The sequence below is a fragment of the Trachurus trachurus genome (genome assembly GCF_905171665.1).
Source record: "Trachurus trachurus genome assembly, chromosome: 1".
In the NCBI taxonomy this organism is placed as follows: domain Eukaryota; kingdom Metazoa; phylum Chordata; class Actinopteri; order Carangiformes; family Carangidae; genus Trachurus; species Trachurus trachurus.
Window position 1 is genome coordinate 21,318,268 of NC_139891.1, and position 26,762 is coordinate 21,345,029.

At 41.1% G+C, this 26,762-nt stretch overlaps 2 protein-coding genes across 2 annotated transcripts in view; one reads left to right on the plus strand and one right to left on the minus strand.

The window, feature by feature from the left end:
- The first annotated feature begins 239 nt into the window (after positions 1 to 239).
- smox (spermine oxidase) lies at positions 240 to 14,835 on the plus strand. Its single transcript, XM_084001531.1, has 7 exons — positions 240 to 344; positions 5,825 to 6,059; positions 7,183 to 7,409; positions 8,790 to 8,963; positions 10,633 to 11,377; positions 13,172 to 13,332; positions 14,291 to 14,835. The coding sequence occupies exons 2-7, from the start codon at positions 5,852 to 5,854 to the stop codon at positions 14,441 to 14,443; spliced, it is 1,668 nt and encodes a 555-aa protein (XP_083857657.1). The 5' UTR covers positions 240 to 344; positions 5,825 to 5,851; the 3' UTR covers positions 14,444 to 14,835.
- A 9,818-nt stretch (positions 14,836 to 24,653) lies between these two features.
- The window catches only part of fbxo41 (F-box protein 41), a gene marked incomplete at both ends in the record, with an annotated part of 34,554 nt that continues 32,445 nt past the window's right edge, over positions 24,654 to 26,762 (minus strand). The window contains 4 exons of the mRNA XM_083984118.1: positions 24,654 to 24,716; positions 25,708 to 25,823; positions 26,087 to 26,245; positions 26,569 to 26,687. Coding sequence (XP_083840244.1) covers positions 24,654 to 24,716; positions 25,708 to 25,823; positions 26,087 to 26,245; positions 26,569 to 26,687 — 457 coding nt within the window. The remainder of the gene's footprint in view (positions 24,717 to 25,707; positions 25,824 to 26,086; positions 26,246 to 26,568; positions 26,688 to 26,762) is intronic.

A 26,762-nucleotide genomic window follows, 5' to 3' on the forward strand; every position in this document is an offset into this window, starting at 1 on the left:
GGATGACAAAAACTTGGAATTGAAAGCTTTTCATTCAACACCTAAATTACTTATTGTGTGTGTGTGTGTGTGTGTGTGTGTGTGTGTGTGTGTGTGTGTGTGTGTGTGTGTGTGTGTGTGTGTGTGTGTGTGTTACGCAGCAGTGGGCTTACTCACTCAGTGGAGGGCTGGTCTCTGTCGTCATCAGCGGTCATATATAATTAATGAGGAGGCAGCGGCCACAGGAAAACTGGCTGCTTCTGGTTTCCAGGCATAAATACAAAGCGGAGCCGGTCTGAGGGAAAACGGCACAAAGGAGAGCGGAGCGCTCAGAGATTTAAAAAGCTGAAGACCAAGAGTGTCAGGTAAGCAGCTGCTCCGCTCACAACACATTTATCACACTGGTTGTTTACAGCGGTGGGACGGCGACGGTAGGGGCTGAGATTTGAAATGTTGACCAAAAAAAGAACAGGGCTGTCAGTGAATCGCTGGAAATATTGTGAGAGCAGCTGATGTAAGGCTAGTGGAGTTATCAGAGGACACATGATAGTGAATGTCACCCAGTTGTGTGTGTTGATAAAGACGAAAAACGCTTCACAAAAACAACCGGTGAAACCAAACCGCGGTGGATCAGATCAAACACACTGATGTATTGTGGCTGCGTGTGAGTGAGTGAGAGAGAGAGGGAGAGAGAGAGGGGGGGGGGGGGCTTTTTAAACGGGACAGATTGCTCTGGTTGGAGCAAAGTGGGTTTATTTGAAAAAAAAATTCCCCTCACCTTTTCGCTTTATTTATGTATTTCCAGTGTGTAGAGGTGCCGTTGTGTCCTCGTCTCATGATGAGTTTGACAGACAACCAGTAACTCACACAAGTTTGATGTGTGTGTGAGTTAAACTGCGGCCGCTTCGGCATCTCAGCTTATACGTGGCAGTAAAGACTGTGAGTTCCCAGCATATATAGACTGACAGAGTGGATCAAACAGCCTGCTCCTCATTGTCTCTGCTCTGTCTTCACTCTCATTGTTAACTGCAAACAACACTGTTAAAAGTTGTTTAACCTCATTTTATTATTGATACTTTGGGGACACACTTTACTGAGGGTATAAGCTTAGTTAGTGGTGCCAAAAAACAAACAAACAAAAAACATTTAGGCTGCTAATGCTTGGACTAAAAAACAGTGTCAGGTCAGGTCAAGCCAAGAAAATATAACAGATTTTCACTCATATGCAATCTAATCTCCATTTAACTTCAATTACACCATTACAAGTTTTTAATCCACCAGTTATTCAAGTATAAATGGTTTATAGCCTACATGTTTTTTGGGTTAAGTTAGTTTTAACCTACAAACAGTAAAGTAGTAATAGTCATGGAAGTGTTTCTTTATGCAGAAAAATGAATGTTAACATTTCATCCATCATTAATTATCATGTGTTTATCTATCTATCTGTCTCAGTGGTGATGATTTGCCTGTCATCGCTCCGTCTTTCTGACTGGATGCACCTAGGCTTTGCTTCTGTAACTTGTGTTTATATTTGGCAGTAGCCTACTACAATAGTCTCTTGGGTTGACTGTTGTCTGCTCTATCTGCATCAGGTGAACATCCAGTCTGGTTTTGCACAGTAGCAGAGCGGTGGAGTGTGCGTGTGTGTGTTGCCTCTACTCCATCATCCCAGTTTGGGAAGAATCAGAGCTAGGAGAGAAGTGTGGAATGTGAGGCCTTTGGCACAAAACCTTCAGATTATGCTGCTTTTTTTTTTTTTTTTTTTTACAAAGACAGGGATGTAGAAATGATTCTTATCATGCGTGCGTTATAAATAATACGTACATGTTCCATGGAACTGATCAAGGAAATGCAGATGCGGGTGAACACAGCTGGAAAGAGTTGTGCCCAAAATTAAAGGCCATAGCAATAAAAATGACAGAAACACACACACACACACAAAGTCATTAAAGATAATCCCGCTCAGAGCAGCTCTGCTATTGAAAAGGCCACCAGCACTGTACTGCAGATTGCCATTTCTAGGTCAGTGATAGCCAGCCCACCCCCATCGTTCCCACCACCATCTCCTCCTCCTCCCTCCTCTTACTAACTCCACCCCAGCCTGAGCTGCCTATCCACCCAAGCCCGGCCCACAAATTAATCTACGGTGGTGGCGGAGACCATGGAGTGGTGACATGTGGCGAGTGCTCAAACCAGCCGCAGAATTACAAGCAAGCAACCATGGAGGGATGCGCAATCTGTCAGAGAGGCCAGTGTGTGAAGTGATGAAACGCTGCCCATGAATCATATCTGTAGCTGTCCCTTAAAATCAAAAAGTATCTACTGTATAGAATCAGGGGAAAGTGGTTCCTCCCAGAGAGAGGGTCCAAAGATGTTTCAGTCATTTCATGTGCATTACAGTAAGATGTCGCAATCCTCTGACCTGATCAGCCTTATCTAATGAGTAATAAAGCTTGGTCACTCTGTCACTGGAGAGTCAGGGGTTGGAAACAGAGTCAGGATTTGTGACAACATGGCCAAAATTCTTATTAACTTTTCTTCTAGATGCAGCAATTTAAAAAAAAAAAAAAAAAAAAAAAGCACGTTACAAACACAGTTTTATGATGACCCCAATGCTGGACTCACAGTACATCAGTCAGATTATGATCTTGAAACTTAATTTCACAGACATTAGATTAAAAAAATCAGATATAGATATGTTGACATGCCTGGATATTACTGCCCAGTTTATGTGCTACTCACTAGCTATAGCTGAGAGAAATTACATAGACTAGAATAGAATAGAATACAAACTGCTCCCCATACAAATTTGTCACTATTTGAAAAAACATCCCCATACACAGTAAACTATTGTGCTCACGGGTCAACAGTTGACAGAGAAAAACATACAACTGCATTTAGGAATAAGACAACAAATGCAGGAACAATATACAACAGCAAACAGCAACAATACCACCTACTGATGCATCCAGCTTTTGTCAGATATATTGTCTACATTTGTTGTTTGCCACAAAGCAGTGTCCTCCCATGACCCTGATCACCAACAAGTGCAGATTATAAAAGAGCAGCAGTGATGGTCATGAAAATAATGAAAACGCTTGATGGAAACCAACTGTACAGTACATGCAACAACACAGGAAATAGCCTCAATTCAAAACCAACAAGCAAATAACACGAAGAAATCACACACAGGCCTTTTCATCTAAGGTTTGTTTGAATTCATTCTGTTATTAATATTTTAGCATTTGATTAACATCAAACTTCTTTTTTTAATATCACCATGAATGAAACTATTTATGTTTTTGCTGTGTTGTGTGTACCTTTAGTGTAAATTGTATACCACAATGATATAGTAAAAAAGTATGGATCTGGTTACCTGACAAATCAATAATCCATCCTGATGCAAGAATCATAACCGTGCAATATAGGCATTATTATCATGATCTCCATTTACAATAATCAGTATAAGAATGACGTTGCTTTTTTCAGTGGTTATAAAGGCGTAAAACAAGCAGGAAGGCTATAAAGTAGAGTATAGTGCAACGAATGAGCAATAAAACCAGTATGACCAAATCTCAGACAACAGACGGAGTTATATTGTTTCCTGATATATATTGTCATCGTGCCACTTCTAATAGAAATGCCGGTTTAGTAAATCTGAGCGGTGTTCGACCCACATTCAAGACAGGGGTCGTGAGGTCAGGTCAGATTAGCAGCCTTAACCCACATCTGTGTTAAAGGTCAGCTGTTGACCACAGCTCTGCTAGAATGTGAAACAGGAAGTTACAGAGATTTTCAAAGAAAACCGTCCATGGTACGCCCTCTTTACGTGTCTGACATCACACAGTCTTCTCACTTCTACTTAATCCAACCACGTGCATCTTTTTCTTGCAGCGCTGGCTGGCGGTTTCCTCTTTGACTGCCTTTGTCATCTGACTGCGTGGTCAATGTGCTTACAGTACAGTTTCTCAGACGTCAAAGTTCATAGTTACCAACCTTGACCTCTATACTGGGTCGCAGTAATCCATATACTGCACATACTGAGTTCTGGCAAGTAAGAGGAGAATAAATAACAACTCATGAAAGATGATTTAATGAATAGAGTGACTCATGACTAACTCATATAGTATGAAATATTTAATCCACTGAGCTGTCTGTGCTGTGTGAGCTCAACTTGAAGGAAACTCAGTGTGTATTTTCTACACTGCACCATATGTACGGCTCCATGTGTCTAGCGTTGCTGTGGTAACAAAGCGGGGAGTAGGCAATGTGTATTTATGTATGGGTGCATATGTGTGTAACAGCAGGGTATCACAGTCTCACCTCAGATGAATTGATACAGTTACGCACGAGAAGAGATTGTCTGTCAACTAACAGTGCACCTTCTGACTTCTGTAGCTCCTTAGTACATTTCTCTATTGGTCTGAACATGAACATCTTCTGAAAAGACACACACTGTGTCCTTCTTACAGGCAGCTGTCCTTACATACTGAGTGAGCAGCCTTGTGTTCTGTAACAAGGTCACTTGTGTATCCTCACCCTTAATGTAACTGTCCCTCCAATAAAAGTGTGTGTATGTATGTGTGTGTGTGTGTGTGTGTGTGTGTGTGTGTGTGTGTGTGTGTGTGTGTGTGTGTGTGTGTGCGTGCGTGTGTGGTCTGTTCGCTGATAATGCGGTCTATGTCAGGACTTCTAGTTTGGACTTGTGCTCAATGAAGAGTTGGAGTTAGGTGGAACGCTATAAACATGTCACAGAAAAATTAAGTTAATCATGGTTATAAACACAGCTGTAAACGTGGGCCATATTAGGGTGGATGCCAATAAGCAGCATTATCAGCTATAAAAGAGGTCTGTACAGTCAGCACTTAATAAACCTGCACAGCTGCAGAGCTCAAAACAGGACACATTATGTGTGTGCTCCAAATCTGCAAACACTTTGCCCAAGTTTTGAGACCAGTACTGTGGGGCGGGATCAGTGGAATTTAAACTTGTGGCACTCGCGGCATTGAAAAATTAATCAAAATTATTATGTAACAGCAACACCACCGTCCATAATGCCGTCAGGCTTCAGGATAACGTAAGGCTCAGCAGACAAAACAAGCAGGGACAAGCAATAGGTGAAGCAGGGGTTTAGACAATGGTTGGGAATACAGTAGGTAGACAGGAAAAGCAGGCAAAAGGGAAGCAGTCAAATGGAAAGATACAGCTTGGAAGGCACAACAGGTTACCTGGCAGAGAGTGGGAGGAAACGCGCCAGTATATACAGTAGCTTATACAGGGGGAACAGGTGAGCAGGTAATCAGGAAGAGTCAGGTGGCTGAAATATGGGGAAATCTGTTTCTCAATGAGCTCCCAAGCCTTGAAATATGATATTTATTTTAACATAAAGCATCAGATACAGATTTTTTTTCTGGATTATTGTGTGTGTGCACATTAAAAATATGTTCTGTCTTTGGAGGCTCCATTGTTTCCAAACACAACATGTTTTAAACATCTTTCAGTGCCACTAAAAACTAATTTATATCGTGGTTAATAATTCATAAACCTGTGATAATATATGTCAAACTGCATCAGCAGAGAGAAGCAATGATCAGAAGCAGAAAATACTCTCCAGGGAACAGGCAGCTGCTGATAGGCATCCAACCTAATATGATTCACCCAACAAGCATTGTTTGCAGTCCAGACTTGCTTTCTCTAAAGTATATTGTTTTGAAGGTATTTCATGTCATGTAAAGGCTATAACAACTGTACAATACTTTGAGTTTTCTTTGTTTCACACAAAACTATCATTGATTTCATTTGTGCCATTTACAACGTATGTCTCCTGTCTTTCTTTTGTCCTCAGACTCCATCGAAGCGGAGCTTGGACGGCATGCAAAGTTGTGAAATTTCGTCAGACAGCACTGATGATCCTCTTAGTAGCGGGCTACGCACTCATCGGCAGCCTCGAATAGTAGTGATTGGTGCTGGCTTGGCCGGCCTTGCTGCAACTAAGATCCTACTGGAAAACGGCTTCACGGATGTCACTGTACTAGAGGCATCGGACCACATCGGCGGGCGAGTACACAGCGTTCAGCACGGTGAGAGGACACGTCCCTGTTTCCCTAAAGCTAAATGATAACATTTGCAACATTTGTTTGGTTCAATGTAACTCCATGTATGCACTTTTCATTTTGTAAAACATGCATTCAAACTAAAGCATGAAGTGGTATAAAATAGGTTTAAAAAGACATGGAGAGACATTGTTCTGTCCTGGTAGGCCAACGCTGAACCTGTGGATGGAGGTAGGCTAGCGGTTTCCCTCTGTATCCAGTTTTAATGCTAAGCTAAGCTAACCATCAGCTGGCTATAGCCTTTTTTTTTTAAAGATCTGACAGTAATATTGATCTTCTCATCTGAATCTTGCCAGGCATTTCCCAAAATTGAACCAGCCCATAGCTTAAGGGTTGTTACCCCCATGATGCCAATATGTATTAAATAGATCAAATCTGTGCAAGGCCTCTTCCATATCAAAGTATTGCGCATCTCTGTTTTCCCCTGATATTACATTAACTCTGATGGGCAAATGCTGCAAAACTGTCAAGTCCAGGAAGCATTCATTCACACAATCACACAAATGATCGTTGGACTGATGCTCACACATATTGCCAACAAAGTGGACAACAGGTGCAGGTTTTGTTCTATAATTGCACAACAATCTCCAAAACAAGTGTAGAACAACATCTGCTCGTAGTGCTGATACAGCAGGTGTACCAAAGAGGTCATGTGTTTACACACTCACTTGTACAACAATGTTAAATGTAAACCTGTGAGTCGGGCACATGGATAATGCATCTGTTATGTAGATGCTTGTTTACGTACTCAGACCTTTCGTAATCGAAGAGGCATATATCCTTTTTTTGTCAGTGTGCACTGGCCCGGTGACATTACATAATTTAATGTAAAGAAGATGAGCATTGTGTGAGTGACGTCATCATCCTCACGAAAATTATATAATTAATTATATTCCAGCGGGTCTCGTTAATTGAGTTGACCTTTCTCTCTTGAACTGCCTGATAATGTGTTTGTACCTTAGCAAAGCAGACTTTATACACAGCTACTGATTTGTTTAAAGCCACTGAAGTGACGTTCAAAGCCATCAATGCTTCTTTCTTTTTTTTTCAAACTCTCACTCACTCTTTTGTGGTGTTTTATTCTGTGCAGGAAAAGCTACTTTGGAGCTCGGAGCCACCTGGATCCATGGGGCCAACGGGAACCCAGTGTACCATCTGGCGGAGGACAACGGGCTGCTGGAGCACACCACGGACGGGGAGCGGAGCGTGGGACGCATCAGCCTGTACACCAAGAATGGCGTGGCTCACTACCAGACCAACGTCGGGAAGAGGATCCCCAAGGACCTGGTGGAAGAGTTCAGTGACGTGTACAACAAGGTGAGGGGGCTCACAAACACACAGGTGCAGATATCAATTCACACCTGCACCCTGCAGAATATGCACAATATTGAGGTCACAGCCAAGTACTGTTCACTATATAATTTATATCCCAGATTCTAGTGTAGAGCTCTTTTATTTTTATTTTTATTTTTTTATTTTTTTTACAGATGCTAAACATTTATCTGGTAAGAATTGATGCACAGCATATGTAGAATATTTGCATGTGATGAATAGGTATAGGAATAATGGTTTGACTGTTTTTGTCATTGTCTATGGCATCAATTGAGAAGTGGATATATACACGATGCTGTCAGACAGTACAGAGCAAGATGATTTTTCCAACCTTAAAGCTCAGTAAGGGGAAACAAAATGGGAAAACAATATGTTCAGGAGTTGAGTCTCTCCATCGAACCTCTGTCTATGTCCACGACAGCACTATTAAACATCTCCTCCGCCTTGAGGGGCTCCAATCAAATGAGCACCAAAGCATGATGATTTTAACAAGCTATGACCATTTTTTGTCAGCCCAGTCAATCCTCTGCTCTCTGCTCTGTAGCAGCATCTAAGTGGGTCAAGTCTGGAAAAGCAGTTACGGAGGGAAGATGAAGAACTTACAGAAGCCATTTTGGTTTTTTTTGTCAAGCCTTGTACACTTGTGTTTTCTGTGCGTCTACCTTGTGGCCTCGAGGTCAAAAATGATGATAAATCTACTGGGTATTTCACACTCAAACACATTCAGGGGCATAATGGCAGTTTAAACAACTTAAATACAGAGAATATTTTGGCTTCTGTTCTATTTGGTTGCCCTCTCAGTCATCGGTTCATATTCCTTTTAGTTTCTCTTGTGCTTATTCTGTATAACTGGCTGCACTAGATATCAGATGCATTTTCTACTTTCGGTTGCCTTGACTCAGAAAGAAGAATTTCAACTGGCCCTGACATGATGACCTGTAGACGTAGAACGTGTTTCTCACCTTGATGATTGTCATAATTTGCATCATATAAAGACGATTCATTATGTTCCGGGTCGTACTCTTTCTTTTTCTTATTGTTGAGGGAAAGAAGTTCAGATGTTTCTATCAACTAACCATTTCATTTTTTTAAATGATCTGTTTTTCTTCATTATCTAATTGATTACCGGTAATTTAAGTTCAAGCTGACAAACAACCCAAACTGGTATTTGTGAAAACAACGCCTTTCTAGGGAAGGATGTGTTATCACAAAGACCAGTTTCCATCAACACAACCCAGCATTCACATGCAGCAACAATTTTCTTCAGAATCTTTTCTGACTGCCTTTTATGTAAGTCCTTTCCTTTTGAAAGGTGCCGATGGAGAGGGTGGCAGCAATTATTTATCACCTTTCACTCTCTTTCAGGTGTACGAGCTGACTCAGGAGTTCTTCCAGGACGGGAAGCCAGTTTGCGCCGAGAGCCAGAACAGTGTCGGCATCTTTACACGAGATCTGGTGCGCAAGAGGATCATGTTGGATCTCGATGATCCTGAGAGCACCAAGAAGCTCAAACTGTCCATGCTTCAACAGTACCTCAAGGTGTGTGTGCACATTCTCTCTACCCATGTCTCTCTGTGAGTGTGTGGCAGTGTATCGTCTCCTGGGTTTCTCATATCCTCATTTTGTCTGCTTATTAAAATGAGGTAAAGCATGGTGAATGTTTGCAAAGGCCCTAAACCTATACAAACATTCAAGAATCATCAACTCAAATATGTGGGAAATGAGGCAGAGCGTAGTTTGATCTAATCTAATCTGTTCTCCTGCTGGCACTAATAGTTAGGTTTATTACTCAGCAGTTAGCTATTAATTACAAAAGATTGGTTTGCTAATCAGACAGTAATTATGAGCTTTTATTTACTTCCACGTAAACTAATTCAAATATCCACTGACAAATATTCAGGCAAGGGCTTAAAGCACAGCTGTTTTTTTGTATTTATGTCTTACTGCACATTTGAAAGTTGTGGTTTACTCAGGCTAGCTAGTCTAACCCAAACTCCTAACCCTTAGCAGGACTTTTATTCTGACAGCCTGAATGTGCAATAGTAGAAAAAACACATAGGCTTCATTCTGTCATAGAAAGACAATATTCTCACAAAGAAGTGTGATCAGACTAACAATAATAATTGTTTAAATTATCAATTAATCTGGTTACTGTTTTCTGTAGGAATTCTTTAGTCCGTAAAATGTCAGAAAGGACAGAAAAAATACAGGGAAAGTGAAGAGTGCCGTAAGTGAGAAGCTACAAGAAGCAGCTGATGTTTTCCATGTTTACTTGATAAATGATTTAGGAAAACACTGGTGAAAAATGAAGATTGATACCACTCTCATGTTTGTCCAACAACCAGTTATCTTATTTTAGCACAAAGACTTTAAAGAGTAGAGAAAACATTTGCCTGTCAGCAACTCTAAACTCCAAATGATATCCTTTATACATTGTTTTAAAATATTTTCAAGAAAAAGAGATGAGTGTAAAGTTTAATTGATGATGGAAATTGAGATTCATTCATTTTCTGACAGTGAACAAATGAATAAATCATCAAATCGTTTGATGCATGCAAAATCGTTGAACCTCATATAGGAAGTCAAGACAAATCAGTAGTTGCACAAGTTTTTCATATAAGGCTGTGCTTTTTTATGGTCTGTGTCCATGTAACAAGAGGATGTCATCAAAAAAACATTTCAGTTAAAACTGCCACACCTAACTCTTAAAGAAATTAAATTGATGTTTTGTTTCACTGCAGTTTCATACCAGTAACTTTATTGATTTTGGCAGTACTCCATGTGCTTCAACACACACACACACACACACACACACACACACACACACACACACACACACGTTTCTGTTTCTTAATACAACACAGAAGAGATAGAGGCTCATTGGCCACCAGGTATCTGCTACCACGCTGGTTCACTGGCTAATGAGGCAGAAGCAGCAGCAGTATTTTTGCTTTTTCATTACACACCCACAGTAGGTGGCCTCTAAATTAAACATATGAGTTTCCAACATGTTTAAACCAGTTTAATGATGGTGGTGTGTTCAGAGCTGCAGCTGTAGACGGGTTAGTGTGGATTTAAAGGGTGTAAAGAATTTAAAATGCAAAGGACGTGTCTGCAAAGGTGGTCTTTAGATGTAACAGCAGGTAATTTAGCTGCGAGTACGAGAATTGAGGCTAATCTGATTCTCTGGGTTGTTCCTCTGTTTCAGGTGGAGAGTTGTGAAAGCAGCTCTCCCAGTATGGATGAGGTGTCTCTGAGTGAGTTCGGTGAGTGGACAGAGATCCCCGGTGCACATTACGTCATTCCTGAAGGTTTCATGAAGATCGTGGAGCTCCTGGCCCAGGATATCCCCTCCCGCACCATCTGCCTTAGCAAACCGGTCCGCTGCATCCACTGGAACTACTCGACACAGCGTCAGGAGGTGATCGCCAACAGCTCCAACACCAACCAGGAAAACAACCACAATGAAAATAACCACAGCTGCCAACCTCAACAGGACCCTCTGATCCTGGGTCACCCCATCTGCGTGGAGTGCGAAGACGAGGAGTGGATCACGGCCGACCACGTGATCGTGACGGCCTCTCTGGGCGTGCTGAAGCAGAGCCACGAAGCCATGTTCTCCCCCTCTCTGCCCGAGGACAAGGTGCTTGCCATCGATAAGCTGGGCATCAGCACCACCGATAAGATATTCTTGGAGTTCGAAGAGCCCTTCTGGAGCCCCGAGTGCAACAGCATCCAGTTTGTGTGGGAGGACGAGGCTCAGCTCGAACAGCTGGTCTACCCCGAGGAGCTGTGGTACAAGAAGATATGCAGCTTTGACGTCCTCTACCCGCCAGAGCGCTACGGCTATATGCTGAGCGGCTGGATATGTGGGCAAGAGGCGCTGTACATGGAGCGCTGTGATGACGAAACAGTGGCCGAGACCTGCACTGAGCTGCTGAGGCGCTTTACAGGTCAGGAAATACACACTCATGGAAACAGAGCTTTACAATCTGCTTCCCCTTCATTTATCCTCTTAACAACATTTTCAGCCATTTGTTTTGTTTTTGCCTTTTCATTCATTCATTAAAGGGATAGTTCAACATTTTGGCAAATTTGCCCATTGCCATAATCCCTATCGTCATTGAAGTAGGTTAACGGTGCATGTTGTTTGAGATCCGTGGGGCAAAGACGCAAGTTGCTCAGTGAACACAGTGGAGGTGAACAGTGCAGGTCCCCTGTTCCACATCAAACTCATCAAATACACACTCCAACAACTCCAAAATGCTCTTGTGGACAAGTTGTGACCTGCACATTCACCACACTATGAAATAATCATGTATAATTATGTAACATTGCGCATTATGTAACATTGCGCCTTTTAAATCACTCCGCCCAGCAGCCGTGTCTGCAATGTAGTTCCGGCTACAAATTTGCCTCAAACAACTCTGTCTCGTTATGTTACATTATTATTTCATGGTGTGGCAAATGTGGAGGTCACAACTTTTCCATAAGAGCGTTTTGGAGTTGTTGGATTGTGTATTTGATGAGTTTTGAGGGACAGGTGACCAGTACCATTCACCTCCATTGTGTTCGCTTCGTCTCTCTGCCCCACGGATCTCAAAACAAAATGCACCGATAATTAAAGGTAATGAACCTACCACTATTATGGGTGGGATTATGGCAAAATGTTGAGCTATCCCTTTAACTCTGACTTACATTGTGAGACATTATGACAGAAAGCAAACAGGATCAATTTTCATCTTCCAACTTCAGTTATGTTTCTAGGAGGAATCAGTGATCTCAGTGTAACCTTGACTGAGTCCGTCAGCTCAGTGACTCATGCGAACTGTGACTTGGGCAGGGTCATTGTGTTCCATATAAAGGAAATGACATAAGCTGCAGCTGTGACGTAAGAGGCTGTTTTCATTAGAAAAAGGCTGACAGATAATACAGCTCAATGACTCAGGTGTCTTTTTCTTTTTTTTTTTAGTCCAGTGCGCATCAGCTACAGGGTCTGGTGTATCTGCCACAAAAGCTAGTGTAGCGATCATGTGTTCGATAAAGTGAAGAGGCCTTTCTTTAACTGACATTTGATCAATCGCTCCTTTTCCTTGTGACACAAATGCACACAAAAGGCTTCAGTGCTATATTTTCCCTTGGGCTTAGTCAGTGTTGCTGCTGCGAGTTGTTGAAAACACACACACACACACACTTCTTGTGCAACACGGAAGTTTACCAGGAGAAAAAAATGAAGCTTTTTCAAGGTGATTGCAACATGAAATACAATCACATGACTAACAGGCTGACTCACTTTCAATGTCAGTAGATTATGAATGCGCAAGGAGAAAAATCTGAGATTATAACTTGGTGAAGTGATTGCCTCAGAAATGGGTCAGAGCACGAGTGCTGGAGCAGTGGCCGTCACTTCTTGGTGAGGTCAGTGGGCTTCCTATGGATGCTGACTCTACATTACTACAGAAACTACACACACATTTCTCATTCAGGTCATTGCGGTTTAATCCCCTCAGCTGTCGCTTAATTACATATAGACTCGCTGGTGCCTCTCTGCTCACAGAGGGTCACACGTTGATTAGTGCTGGCAGATGGGACGTTCCAGTAAAAGGCCTCAACTCATAGCCGCCACATTCTTAATATGAACTGGTTTCATTCTGTCACGCACTGGATTTCTTTTGTTTAAGTCACCACACTGTCAGTAATTGACGTCACGTTTCTCCCTCCGCTATCTTTACTGACTCCACCCACAGGGAATCCTGACATTCCAAAGCCCCGACGTGTCCTGCGCTCCTCCTGGGGCAGTAACCCCCACATCCGAGGCTCCTACTCCTTCACCAGGGTTGGCTCCAGTGGTGAGGACTGTGAGAGGCTGGCCATGCCGCTGCCCTACGCCAACAGCACCAAGGCTCCGGTGAGACAGCTCTCAGTATGGGTTGGACATACGTAGAAATGAAACACCTCTAATGCAGCTGAGGTTTATCATGATGAATTTGGTGAAAGGTGCCTCGACTCACCAGAAGCCAGTTACTGGTGCTGTTAAGATGACAACACAGTGAGTTGTGTTTGAAATTAGATAAATGGAAAAAGTTCCTTCGTGTTTCAAGGTATCAGCAAATACAAACACTAAAAATGTTGCGTAATGCTTTATTTTATTGGTCCATGATTTCCCAGGAAATTATCTAGAAATAACCGTTTTTTTTTTTTACATTTTTGTCCAAATTGTTCATAATTACTACTATCAAATTACAAAAGTTTGTTTTAAGGCAATCATGTTTTTACCAAATATACATTTCCTACAATAGTTCTATAATAATAATCATGTTAGTTGAGCTGGTATGTACTGTAGGTCTGGGCTGTAGCTACTTTTCACCGACTGTACATTTGGTTGTTTACAATCTCAGCACACACTCTGAGGGCATCTGGCTAATGTGGACATGTCTTCACTACTATGTCACATCCCAGCACATGCAGAGCAAATACAGCTGGGTTATGAATGCTGACCCCTGGCCAGCAGTCTAGACCATGAAACCTGATGCATCTTCCAGGGGGGTGGGGTGGGGGGGTGGGGGGTTGTTGTGGGTGGAGGTTCTGCATGCTCACTTGACACAGCTGAAGGAACAGCATGACCTGTCTGTGGACGTCTGTCGGCCGTGTCAAAAAAAGAGATCCTCAGCCCTCAGGAAGGTCGCTGTGGCCGCCTACATGTTCAGCACTAACAAGGGAATCGGTGATGGAAATAGAAAATACTGTGCTGCACGTGAGGCCAACAATGTCAAGCTGACAGATGGATGGATCTTGTTTTGAAAATGATTTTCTCTTCTAAAAGCTTCTCTCCCTCTCTCTTTGCCCCCCCCCCCCCCCTCCCTCAGCCTCTGCAGGTCCTGTTCGCCGGAGAGGCCACCCACAGAAAATACTATTCCACTACCCATGGTGCATTGCTGTCGGGGCAGAGAGAGGCCACTCGCCTGATAGAGATGTACCAAGACTTGCACAGTGCTCAAACCACAAAGCCTAATATATAAAAAATAAAAAATAAAAAACACCTCTGACTAGTGAAGTAAAAGCAAACAATATGTCTTTTAATCTTTTTATCTTAATGATCAAAAACATAGCTTGGGCATTATTACATTGATAACAAATGAGTATTGTTCTTATTGTACTGTAGATTCAAATCATGCTAAATTTTATTTGAGATGTACTGTTCAAAGGTTGCCAATGGTGCTGTCATTTTTGTCTTTATCATTCTTTTATTATGTTGGGGGTTTTTTTAATCAGTAATTTAATGTTTATGATAACAGCATCTGTAATTTAACTTGTTTTTGTAAGTGCCTTCTGTACGTTATGTTATGTTATTTCAAAAATACTGGAAATACTAAATAAAAGTTGATAAAGTTTTAACAAAATAAACGGTCTATCACCATCAAACAAGGTCAGTGTTTCTAATTTGGTAACTTTGGAAGTGCCACAGTAGCTGTCAGAGGTCTCCTCTTCATTCACTTCACTTCTGTCCCTAATGAATATTTTCCAGGGAAGTAGCTACAACCACAGACAAGAGCAGTTTCCATGCTATCACCATTTTGCTATCCTTTAGAAATCTGTGAGAGAAAAACAGAAAGTGAGTGCAAATGGAAAGAAAAGAAAAGGCTCCAAAGCTGCAATGCCGTGCCAAAGTGACAGATGGTGTTAGAACAGACCTCAACCCAGTCTTCACTTCTGTTGGACAACAGTGTTAATCCTCTTCATCAGTGACAAACACGATGAGCCGCTGAAAAGAACTGGGAAAGTTTTAATTAGCAACAGAAAAGCAGAGATGTTGGTGTAAAGTGCTGCACTTCCTCCATACTTATTAGCAACTTTTTGCTATAGTTACACAAGTTTGTTTTGTGTTTTCACAGGTGTGATAAAGACAGTATTTGTCATTTGCCAGTGGCAAAATAAAAATTTTCCTTTAATTAACACACAAATTAAGTATGCAAATGTTTTTCAGTACATAAAATACCACAAAGACCTTTCTTGAAGACTGGGGCCAAGCTGTACATGTAATGCTGACAGAGATCTCGATGTAATTTGAGATAATGTTATCCAAAACTCTCCTCTCCCGCAGCACCACACCTCAGTTTTACACAATACAACTCTTTGTTTTTCACTGCCTGGAAGTCAGCATAGGTGATCTGTGAGGGGATGGGGGGGTCCTCAGGCAACTGAGAAATTAAATAGCAAGAATGTTTGTTTGTTTTTTTAAACAGCATTGTGGAAAGTCATTCAAAACGTACCCAAATAATAAAGTACAGCATTAGGTGCATAAATAGTTTCTTTTTGTACCATTTCTTACACATTAGCTGAGAAATAATCAGTGGCTCCATCCTCAAGTCTTGAGCTAGTTTCCAGCGTAAGCCCTAACTTTCAGTTTGGCTAACTAATGTCAGCTATGTCTATGGATATCCTCATTCATTGCAGGCCATAGTTATCTCTGGGCAACATATTAAATCATAGGCAACTGGACTTGTATTTGTCTAGGAAGACGTTTCGCCTCTTATCCAAGGGGCTTCATCAGTTAGCAACGCATCGGTCTGACTAGTGAGACCTTGTCAGACTAGAGTCAGACTTACCAACTCTGTTACTAATGTTAGCTACTTTATAACATGCCCTGTCATTTCCAATGCTTACTTGTCATGTTATATACAATGTACTTAACTTTTAAACACCAGTGCTCAGTGATAAGCATTGAGGCAATGGAGAATTAAAGTATGTGACATCAATATGGAGTTTATTACTTTATGTTGATAGTCTGCAACTGGTTGTTTAGAAAGTATTTGACCTTTTAGATGTCAGCTCTCCCAGCCTGTTCAAAATGTACTTGACTTAGCAAGAAGCCCTATAGAGCCGCTCCTATAGCTGTTGAAACTAGTGGCAAATCACTCCCTTCAGCTTTACAGAAAGAAACCAAAGTCATTATTTTTAAACTATATTTAAGTAATTGTGGTTCCTCCAAGTTAGATAACCTCATCTCCTGTGTTAAGTGTCATACAAATTTGACTGTTGCTATAAACAAATCAGTCCTGTTGTTACTCTGTCCTCTTTACACTCAAATTCCTTTTTTCAATGACACGGAAAAAAGTATTTCATGCTGTCATTACATCCTGACCGGATTATTGGTAACCTCCTTTATTTGGGCCATCTCTAGTTTTAATTAATTTCCCTGCAGATGGTACGTAATTTAACGGCAACATTATTGACTACACTAAAATCATTGCAATCTTCCAGGCTCGCTATTCAATTTAGACTCCAATTTCTGACAGCAAATTGTTTTCAAGGCTCCAATGTCTTACTCCATTGTCTATCTTTTTATTTATTTAATTTTTTATCACAGACCTCTCTTATTTGTTCTACTGTCATGACTAAAACTAAAGAGAGACAGCATTTACATACGCTCCCTGATTGTTAAACTGGTTACCAATAGAAATTAAATGATCAATCTGTTTTTTTAATTTAGCTAAAGATACATTGTGACTCATTTAAAGGCAAATTTTTAAAAATCTGTACGTGTCCTTTTGTTAACATATTCAGTGCAGCATTTTTGATCAGCTTAAATGTTCTGCCCTGTTTCACTGTGAGCAGAGGTCTAATCAACCTCAAGTGAAAACACTTGTGTAGGTGTGACTTGAGAGGACATATGCAAATTGTTAGTCTGTCTTGGCTTGTCAAGAATCAATCATCTTTGTCAGAACAAGCGATTGATTATATATCCTCTATTAGCACCTACATTTTATTAAGCTGGATACTTGAATAAGAGGGACAGACAAAGCAGGTGTCTCAGACACTTCTGTGAAACGTTACACAGGTAGCCTACTTTAAAGGCTCTATAAATACATTTTCTTCATGTACACAAGAGTTTATAATAGCCTACTTCAGAGCAGAGTGACTTGCTATAGGCTATTGTTAGCATGGTAGCCTACCAGAAAAGAGATGATAGAAATAGAGACAAAATGAAAGGGCTGTTTTCCACAACTGGAAACGACTCGTGAGAACATGAATGAAGTTGAACCAAATGTTCACTCCTTAATGATAAGTAGGCTTAACAACTGTTGACCCAAACGTTGGCTATAAAGCAGTAGCAAAAATGTCTATCCAGCTATCTATGCTTGAACAACTGCTTGTATTTGCACTTCTAGGGACAAGTGACCTGGCTGAGGATTTTCACAAGCAAACATAAAAAAAGAAAAAAGTATAACATTAGTTTCAGTTTCAGTTTCAGTTCATTAGTTTATGTCTTGGCTTCCCCTTTTACTTTTCAACTGAGCGGGTCTATTATGAATAAGGTGCACTCCAGAGGCTTGTAGTGTCTCTTTTGACACCTCAAAGTGTCAAGGGTAAGATCTCGCCAACGGCTACATTCAATCTGAGCTCATGTTACATTTCTTGGCAGATTATCAGAAACTGTCCACAACATGGCTAAACAGAGTTTCCCCCTGAGCTCTGATTAAAGACATGAACACAGCTGGGCCTCATTAATGTCGGGACTTCTGGTATCAGCAGCAGAGACAGGGAGGACCCAGACACAGCCTGAAAAGATATGGCTGATGAAGTGAGGGGACTTGTTATTAAAAGATGCTTGATGAGCAAGTGGGCAGATGGGTCGCCCAGCAGGTAGGTTAACACGCAGGAGAGAAACTCAGGTAGCTATAGCTGCCACAGGGAATAAAAGCACTTGAACCAGCCAGGAGCTGGTGAAAAGGGCTGGTTTGGTTTAGCTCTAGTGATGAGGGATCAGGGACCAGGTGTGTGAGTGGGGAAGGGCAGTCAGGTGATTGTAAATGTCCAGGGGCAACTGGTGGACTGATGGGGGAAGTTAGAGAGACAGAGCAGTGCTCATGTACATATATGAAGTTATTATTTCATTACTGGATAAGGCATATTACAGTGGTAGCTTCTCTTGCTCAACACATCTGGAAACTGTTGGTCAAAATGGGGTTACAGCATAAGTTTGTGAGCTGTAAAACCACAACAAAAAGTGTAAAGGCCAAAAACATTTAAAAAAAAAGCTGCACCGATCTTTATTTTTATAACTGTGAACAAGCCTCTTCAATTCGCATCCGGACTAACACATTCAGTTGCTTCATTGAGAAAGTTGTGAAATGAACCGGGCCTGGGGGATCATTGTGCAGTGTTGTGAGTTCCTTGCATGAGGCTTTACAGCTGAAACCTTGTTTTCTGTGGGCAGTGTACTCACCCTCCTCCTACATTCAGACAGTTGGAGAGCAGAGAGGGAAACACGGGGACAAAGTTCTGGCAGGAGTCCCAGTCCAGCAGGAGAACATGTGAGGCTGCAGAGGCAGAGGACTTAACCATTCAGCTACAGCTATCACCAGAAGGTAAAGACATCACGTTCACTGCTTTGGTGAGGCCCATTACATTTGGAAACTGTGTTTAAGAATGTTCTCTTTAAATCTTCATGTTGACTTCAGGGGAAAATAGTTGCAGTCTGATACATTAAATACATTAAGTACTAGATGTAAACACATACAGTTTATAAGTTATAACTATAACTAAGAATTATGATACATTAATCATTTGTTTTCAGTTAGGTTATGTTAGGTGTTAAAATAAACTTTTGTGGTTCTGGTGGCTTAATTTTCTCACTATTGCTAATAATAATACATGAAACCATGTGCTCTGGTAAGCAGAATAAACCACCAGCATCTCAATGACCTGCAGAAACCAGGTGCATCACCACACCCACCCAGCCACCTCCTACATGCTTATCAAAACTGCATCTGCCATTATTGTTCTGAGCTGAGACTTGAAGTTTGCCGCACACCGAGCACTGTCCTCAAAAACAAAAATTAACACAGAGGAGAGGATACAAAGAAGCTGTGATTTAAATCACTTTAGGAAAAGTCCACACTGTTCACATCAAGTCAGTATCAGTATTTGTTTTCTCCTGCACCAGCCCCTGTAAAATAAACATATTGGTCTTTGCCACATCTCAGATTTTTACGAGCTGCCGTGTGTTGCTAACTTTGTTTTTAGCTGTCAAATGCAAATCAGCTTGCATTTAGATCTTGAAATAATAGCTGGAAATAATTCTCAGCTGCTGGAATCACAATTTCCCTTCAAAGGAACCGGAACCAGAAATCTTGAGTGCCATGAGGGGGCGCAGCGTGTGATCACTGTCAACATGGGAATCAAACCCACGACCCAAAGATCAAGAGTAATTACAATTATGAAAATGATAATCGGCAACATTGTCCTACACTATACTGTAGCTCCACCCTTCATGCTGCAGCAGTGCACACGGTACACATTGCCTTTTTGTTGGGGGGACTTACCAATAGTGAGACATAGTTCAATCAGACAACTCTGGAATGAGAAGAAATCATTTATTGAGCGTAAGCATAGCAAGCTAAAGCACAGCATGGATAGCATATCCTTGAGCATGGCTGCAGCAGGTTTGGCGTCAGGCTCTTTCTCATATTCGTTCCCTGAATGATCTGTCTTTTGCCAGACATTACAGGGAATGAAGAGACTGAGCCCACAGGTGGATGCTGGGGAGGTGGTGGGTTTGCAAAACCTCATGGGCAGCAGGGCAGCGGCAGCAGTGAAAGGCAGAGCAGCGGCAGAGCAGCGGCAGAGCAGCGGCAGAGCAGCAGCAGAAGCATAGCCAGGGATGAGCAGGTAAACTGGGGGATTTAAATAGCCCGCCCTATTTGGACAAGGAGGACATGTGATTGATCAGCTGATCAGGATGGGCGCGGCTTGAGTTGTCTGCCTGAACTAGCTTTGCAGGCTTCACATACTTAAAGCAGTAAAAAAATAAAATAAAACTATTTATATAGCACTTTTAAGTTTTTTTTTGTTGTTGTTGCCATGGATATTTTACTTAGATTCAGTTAAAACAATTAACCTAACTGTTATTACATAAAGTTACCTATGTGTGTGTGTGTGTGTGTGTGTGTGTGTGGTAGTGTTTCATATAACTTAATATAAAGCCCCATGGCACTAATTATAAGCTAGGTTGTTGCTTTTTTAAACTTCTTGTTCAAAAAAGTACAGGAATATATGAGAAAATACAATTTAAAGCAATTTTATTGATGACAACAAATGAATGAAAATGGGTAGTAAAACATTTCCATCTATTGCAGTCATCCTAGAAGGCTGATCATCTTTTGGGAGAGTTTTTATTTTTTCAGCAACAAAATCCATTTTGTCGTTGTAGGAACAAGGATGAAGTTCACAGATCAATTGGCATACTTGTCGATGGTACTCAAAAATGAAAAATTACAAAGACAAACTGCACACTTAATTGCCCAGATAAGTGTTGAGGTAATGTGTAAAATACTATTCAGATGAATGGGCATGAGTACAATCATTCATACATAAAATATGTACAGAGAGGTACATGAGCACTCAGACACTGTCTTTCAATTGCACAGTATGATGAATTGGCGTCGCTGCAACAAAGGAGGACCAAAAAAAAAAAAATTAAATAAGTAAATATACATGTGAATGAAGAAGCATCATGGTTCACAGGTGATGCCTCAGACTCTGAATCAGTAAAATAAATTAGAAATGAGTCAGCTTGACATTTGGAGAGGCAGAGAATGGAAATGTAAGCCAAAAAATGTAAAACATATTCAGGCATACTTGGCACCTCTAGTCTGGAGTTTCAGAGCACACAGGCTCTGTAACGTCTTCAGCAGGTCCATTTTCACAAGAGAGCAAATGTACCGTTGGTATGAGCATGAAACCTAAAGCAAAATCAAGACATTAACACATACAAAGGTGAGAATAAGGTCATATTGGCTATGAACCTAAAAAAGCACTTGCATGTATTGAATCAGTTTCCATCTTTGTAACTTCCCAACCAATGAGACATGAAAAATGGTGTAAGAGAGAAGCGGCTAACTGTACGTCTGTTCACTTATTGAAGTTCACATGTTATCGCTCGTGTTTCCGAAAACCTTCCTCCCACAAAAGCGAACGTGCAAGCGTGCACAGTTTTTGTTTTTCCGCACTGCGCCGCCAGCAGTCGCCCTGCTGACAGACAACAGTTTCCTTTCTGACTAAATGACCAACGGGCCTTTAAAAGTGTTCAGGAAAAAAAGTGCTTCATATTTTGTCAAATACTGAGAAATAGTTGAACATTAAAAACAACACTCTTATAATAAACATCTGAAATATTCTTTTTTTTTCTCACTAGTGCAACAACAGACTGGATCAAATAAAGAGAAACGTTATTAACCTGCAGGCAATCAAAGCTCTTTTAACATCTAATAATTTGTCTTGCCACAGTAGCAGAACAGTTAAGAAGGCAACTTAATGATTGATGCTTAAACACAAACATGCCAACATTATACACATCGCTCTTTTTTATAGAAATAAATAGCTGAATTATCATCTTTATCCTCTTCTTAAATAATTTCCATCTCTATATGACTCTGATGCACATTTAATATAAAGTATCTAATACACAACTGCAATTTCAACACTACTGTTATACATAATATAATTCTCTATGTTTATCTTTCATTCAACTTTGGAGAGAAAATGCTTACAGAATGAAGACCTGTAAACTTCAACTTTTTCCACTCATATTTATGACCTTAATATTATATAACATCAAATGTTGATCCTTTTTTTTCTTGTTTTTGTCCATGTTTTTTGTTGTTGTTTTATACAAACATTATGTACAGAGTAGCTGATAGCGAAGGCAGGATTGTCTAAAACTCAAAATCAACAAGTGCTTTTTGTGTTTCCTCTATTGTGTCTGCAACGTTTTTTTTTACACCTTCCTCTACAAACCTTTTCCCCTCAGTGAAACCGAGCAGATAATCAGAACCAGTGTAGGATAATAATATGTACGTAGTACTGGAAGAACATGAAGAATGGACATCCACAACTGTTCTCACACATTAACCTGGAACACCATTAGTACACTACGCAGCTCCTCATCAGCATTATCGACTAGGTAGCAGAGACCAAAAACAGCAGCTCTCCTTTTTAAAGAGCCTGTGTGACAATCCCCTGTTCAGCCTCCTCTGTTGCACACTCTGCCCATGAATGTTTAAAATCCGCTGTAAAAGACAAATGAGGTGTGCGAGGTCAAATGAACAACTTGTTACGCAACCTGCAATTAACATGCCGCAAGTAGACGTGACGTTGTCCCTGATGCGTGATTGAATTTCAAACGTCTTTCAAAACTGTGTGCACGATTTTCATAAAAAATCAAAGTGATTGTAAAAGTCTGAGGGGGCTTTGTTTATAGCACTCCAGCGATTTAGTATTGCACTTTCATAACAAATGGGGAACTTGGTAGAGAGACCGATACTAAAATCTCTGCAGCAGTAGAACACTAATCCTGACTTTTGGTCCATAGTATGGGTCAAGCCCCAAACAAACTCCATCCTATCCCATCTTTGAAACATTTAGCTTCTGACTCCCCCTGTGTTTGTTGTCTAGGTGTTAATTTTATAATCTCCAAATTTAGATAATCCCCATTACATCATCAGGATAATATTCTCAGACTTTGACAAAGCTCCTGAGCTACAGCAGATCTTCTACACCATGCCAAGTGGTCCCCCTAACAACCTGTCAAATCATTTTGGTTTGTGACATTGGTGGGACTTCCCTTTTTAAAATAATCTTTCAGGAGTGTACACACTAAGTATTGCTACCCATACTTCTTGAGAATTTCTGCACAGTACACTAAACTGAACTGTAACCAGGAATTGTGCCAATTTTGAAGGTGACACCAGAGACTTGATCTCTGGAGACTGAGATCTCCGAAATAGCAAAGTTGACACTTGTCCCATGCTGCAAAGGGTACAAGTGTAACATCACACCACCTGGCTGTCGGCTGTGTGACTACCTGAAACACACCAGCAGAGGGAGCCAGAGGATATCAGCCCATGAGTATAAATAAGAGTTGCACAAGGGCTCAGCCACAACAGGCCCTGTTACTAGGAATGGCACAGTTTAGTAAGGTTAAGTACTGTATGAAACTTTCATGATATAGCCTATAAACACTATAACAACAGATTACACCCGGAGACCACGTTCCACATGAAACACAACACCTTCATGTTTAGTAAGAGCTGCTCGCGCTCATCTTTCTCACAACATCTGCCCTAGCTGGTCCCTCTACCCTCATTAATGGCACATTGGAGAAAACGCTCACTGTGTGGAGGACAGACATCGTTCCAAATGGCACCAGTTTTTTTTTTTATAGAAACGCATTATGGATCATTATCCAGGCTTATTGATGAGCAACATAGAGCGGACCTATTCTACAATGATGAAAATAACTCTTGAGTCCAGGTTTATGACATGATCTTGTTCAGGCGAGGAAGCAGAGGATGGTAGAGGAGGCAAAATGCATCGTTGCCATGCAGCGGCTAGAAGACTGTCAAGGTCTGTGTGACACAGGGAGGCCGTCCTCCTCCGTGCCTGGAGCTGGTGCAGCATGTTTCTTTTACAGGTGGAAGCAGTAAGACCTGAACGTTGTCCATTGTCCCGGTTTCAACATACAGTAGTGCAGGGCAGGCTGGATGATAACCACTTGTTCTCTTCACGGCTGGTCGGTTTATGCAATCACTCATCTGTGCACACGCAAACATAAAGGTCCTGTTTCAAGGAACTTAACCTTGAAGAGAAGGGAATTCATATTTCTACATTTTCTTAGACCTGCCACCATTTAATGTTCTTCTCAGTGGGAAGTATGTATAATGTATAATGTGCTCCTGCCCACGGATTGAAGGTAGTCTCAGGTTTTTTTTTTTATGTCAAGCATTATGTAGATGCAGACAGTTAAATACAGCGCTGTCACCTGGCCCCAGGTGTTTCAACAAAGGGGTCTGGCTCTGTGCGACGACATGATCCATTTTTATGGTAAAAGCAAAACAAGACTGAGAAAGAGAGATCTTAACGTTTTGTTGGGTTATTTGAGTCTGTGAAGTTTAAAACGGGCCCTTAATCGGGGATACAGTACCATTGTTAGTCCAAATAAACCTCCTTACTGGCGTTCCCCCACTGGAATAGTAAATTAGTTCTTCTGTTTCAAGTTTGTACTTGTGGAGTCACGCTCCTGATTCATCGTGGCAAACCTCTCTTGTTTCTGTCACTGCTGCAGACGCATTCAACCCCATAGAGTGGGCTCAAAACAGCTGTCTCTTTTTGATTGACTGGAGCCAAGATGGCACCTCTCCAAGACTTGAAGAATCTGCACAAAAGATGTTAGCAGAGACTGTCTGCTTTCACATGGAGGATTTTGGAGAAGCCAGGTCTCTTCTTCAGAGCCTGAAAGAGAAGGCAGGGAAGGAATACCTGAATCTCATTTCATCAAAAGCAACCTTGTATGTGATTTTTCCCTGAAGGCCAAATATTCTATTTCCATCCCTGTGTTTTCATGCTTTTATATTTTCTGCTATTAGCAGGAAGTGTGTACAATAACTGGTGTATGACAGGAAGCTGTAGAAAAATTGCAGCACTGAGGTGCAGTAGGTTAAGGATGACTGTCTCTCTTCATGAGTTTCACCTCTTCAGAACTTGCTTTAAAAAAAAAAGAGAGATGATTAAATATGAGAGGCGAGCTCTGGCTTCCTTTTCACAGCAAACTTGAAGAGGGAGAGATAAAAATAAATTAGAGCTGTTTGCAGCTTTCAGAGAGGTTACCTAACTGCTGTGAGCAACCCCACCATCTTGAGTGTAATATCCAAGGAGAGCACACTGTAAACTGACTCATAAACACAAAGCATAAATAAAACCTGGGATTTCACAGCCCTTTTTTGTCTCTGTTTGTGTGTGGTCAGCTGTAGGAATGACCCGAGCCTCTCACTCACTGAGTGAGTTAGCAGCAGCTCATCCACAGCCAGCTATCGCTGAGACTTCAAGGATTGACTCATGGTTTAAATGGTGTGTAGCTGCAATAAAAATAGATGCAGCTCATCCTTTGAACAAGTCTTAGCTTTTAGAGAATTAGATAATAGTAATTAGCTTGTTAGAGAAACTCTTAGTCATGTAAATATAGTGCAAAACTCCAAGGACGTATTGGCCAAAAAAAAAAAAAAAAAAGTTTAACTGAGTGCAGCTCTCCATTAACAGAGCTGTTTGCCATTACCTTCACAATGTCAACACTTCACTGGATGGATGGAAGCAAAGTTGTGTGGTAAAAGAATGAGTGTATGGCAAGTCTGGGTTACCAGAGCCACTTTGGTTTAGAAAAGTATTTGGGTCTATATAATGTGCTCAATAACACAATTCTGAGACACATAACAGTTTGTGCACTTACCTGCAGTTTGTTGACCATCTCATCAAACAGTTTTCTGGCCTCAGGACTGTTGGGGTCCTCAAAGTAGTCTTCTATACCAATCTGAACCACGATGGACTTGAGGTTACGGCAAACACCTGCATGAGTGGAAGGAAGATCGAGGCATTAGTCGTTCTTTAGCTTCAACAAGGAAAATAAAGTCCAGAAAAAGGAAGTACAATACAACAGGCTGCAGTTTGACAGCCACATAGTGAAAAGGATAATAACAATAACAGTCATAACCTAGACTGTTTAGAGGCCTACCCAAAATCCTTACCTTAGACCACACACAACATATTATTGGTGCCTGATTTCTATCATAACCTTCACTGTAACAAAAGATTTCAGTGTTGACACTCACTGTTGAAGTGGAGCAGGGCTTTCGGGGTGACTGGAGTGGAAGTGAGCACCAGCATCTCCAGACCCTTCAGACCCTCTCTGCAAACCTCTGCTGCCACCTCCTGGTTGATTTCACTCACGTGGTCCAACTCCAGCACCTGCAGACGCATGCAGTTCCTCGCTGGTGAAGGTGTTAAAAGTAGTAAAAGATAAAGAAATGGGGAAGACAAAGAGGAATAATATCAAGATACGTCGCAATAGAGGTACAGTACATAAACGGCTGTTCTTATTAAAGGAAAAAAAGGAGAATGTGGCACACTCATTCATATTAAAGGACCAATTGTACATGAAATGCATACTTCTTTAAAAAAAAAAGTATTGATTATTAGTATTATATTTTTAAACTGTAATTGTGTTCAATTTAATTATAGATAAATAGCAAGCAATATGCCAGTTGCCAAAAACCCTAGTCCACTGGATTGTTGCTGTACAAGGAAGATTTACCGAGTGAGGCTAAACCCTGAATGCCACATCCGGCCCCTCCCACTCCAAGAGCGCGTAGATGTGGCCAACATCTTCCAATAGTCTGCAGACATCGGTTACTGAAACGAGCAGGTTGTTGACTGAAAGAGACAAGACAGAACTGATATAAATAAACTAATTTAACTACAGTAATGTGACTGCAACACATGGAGTAT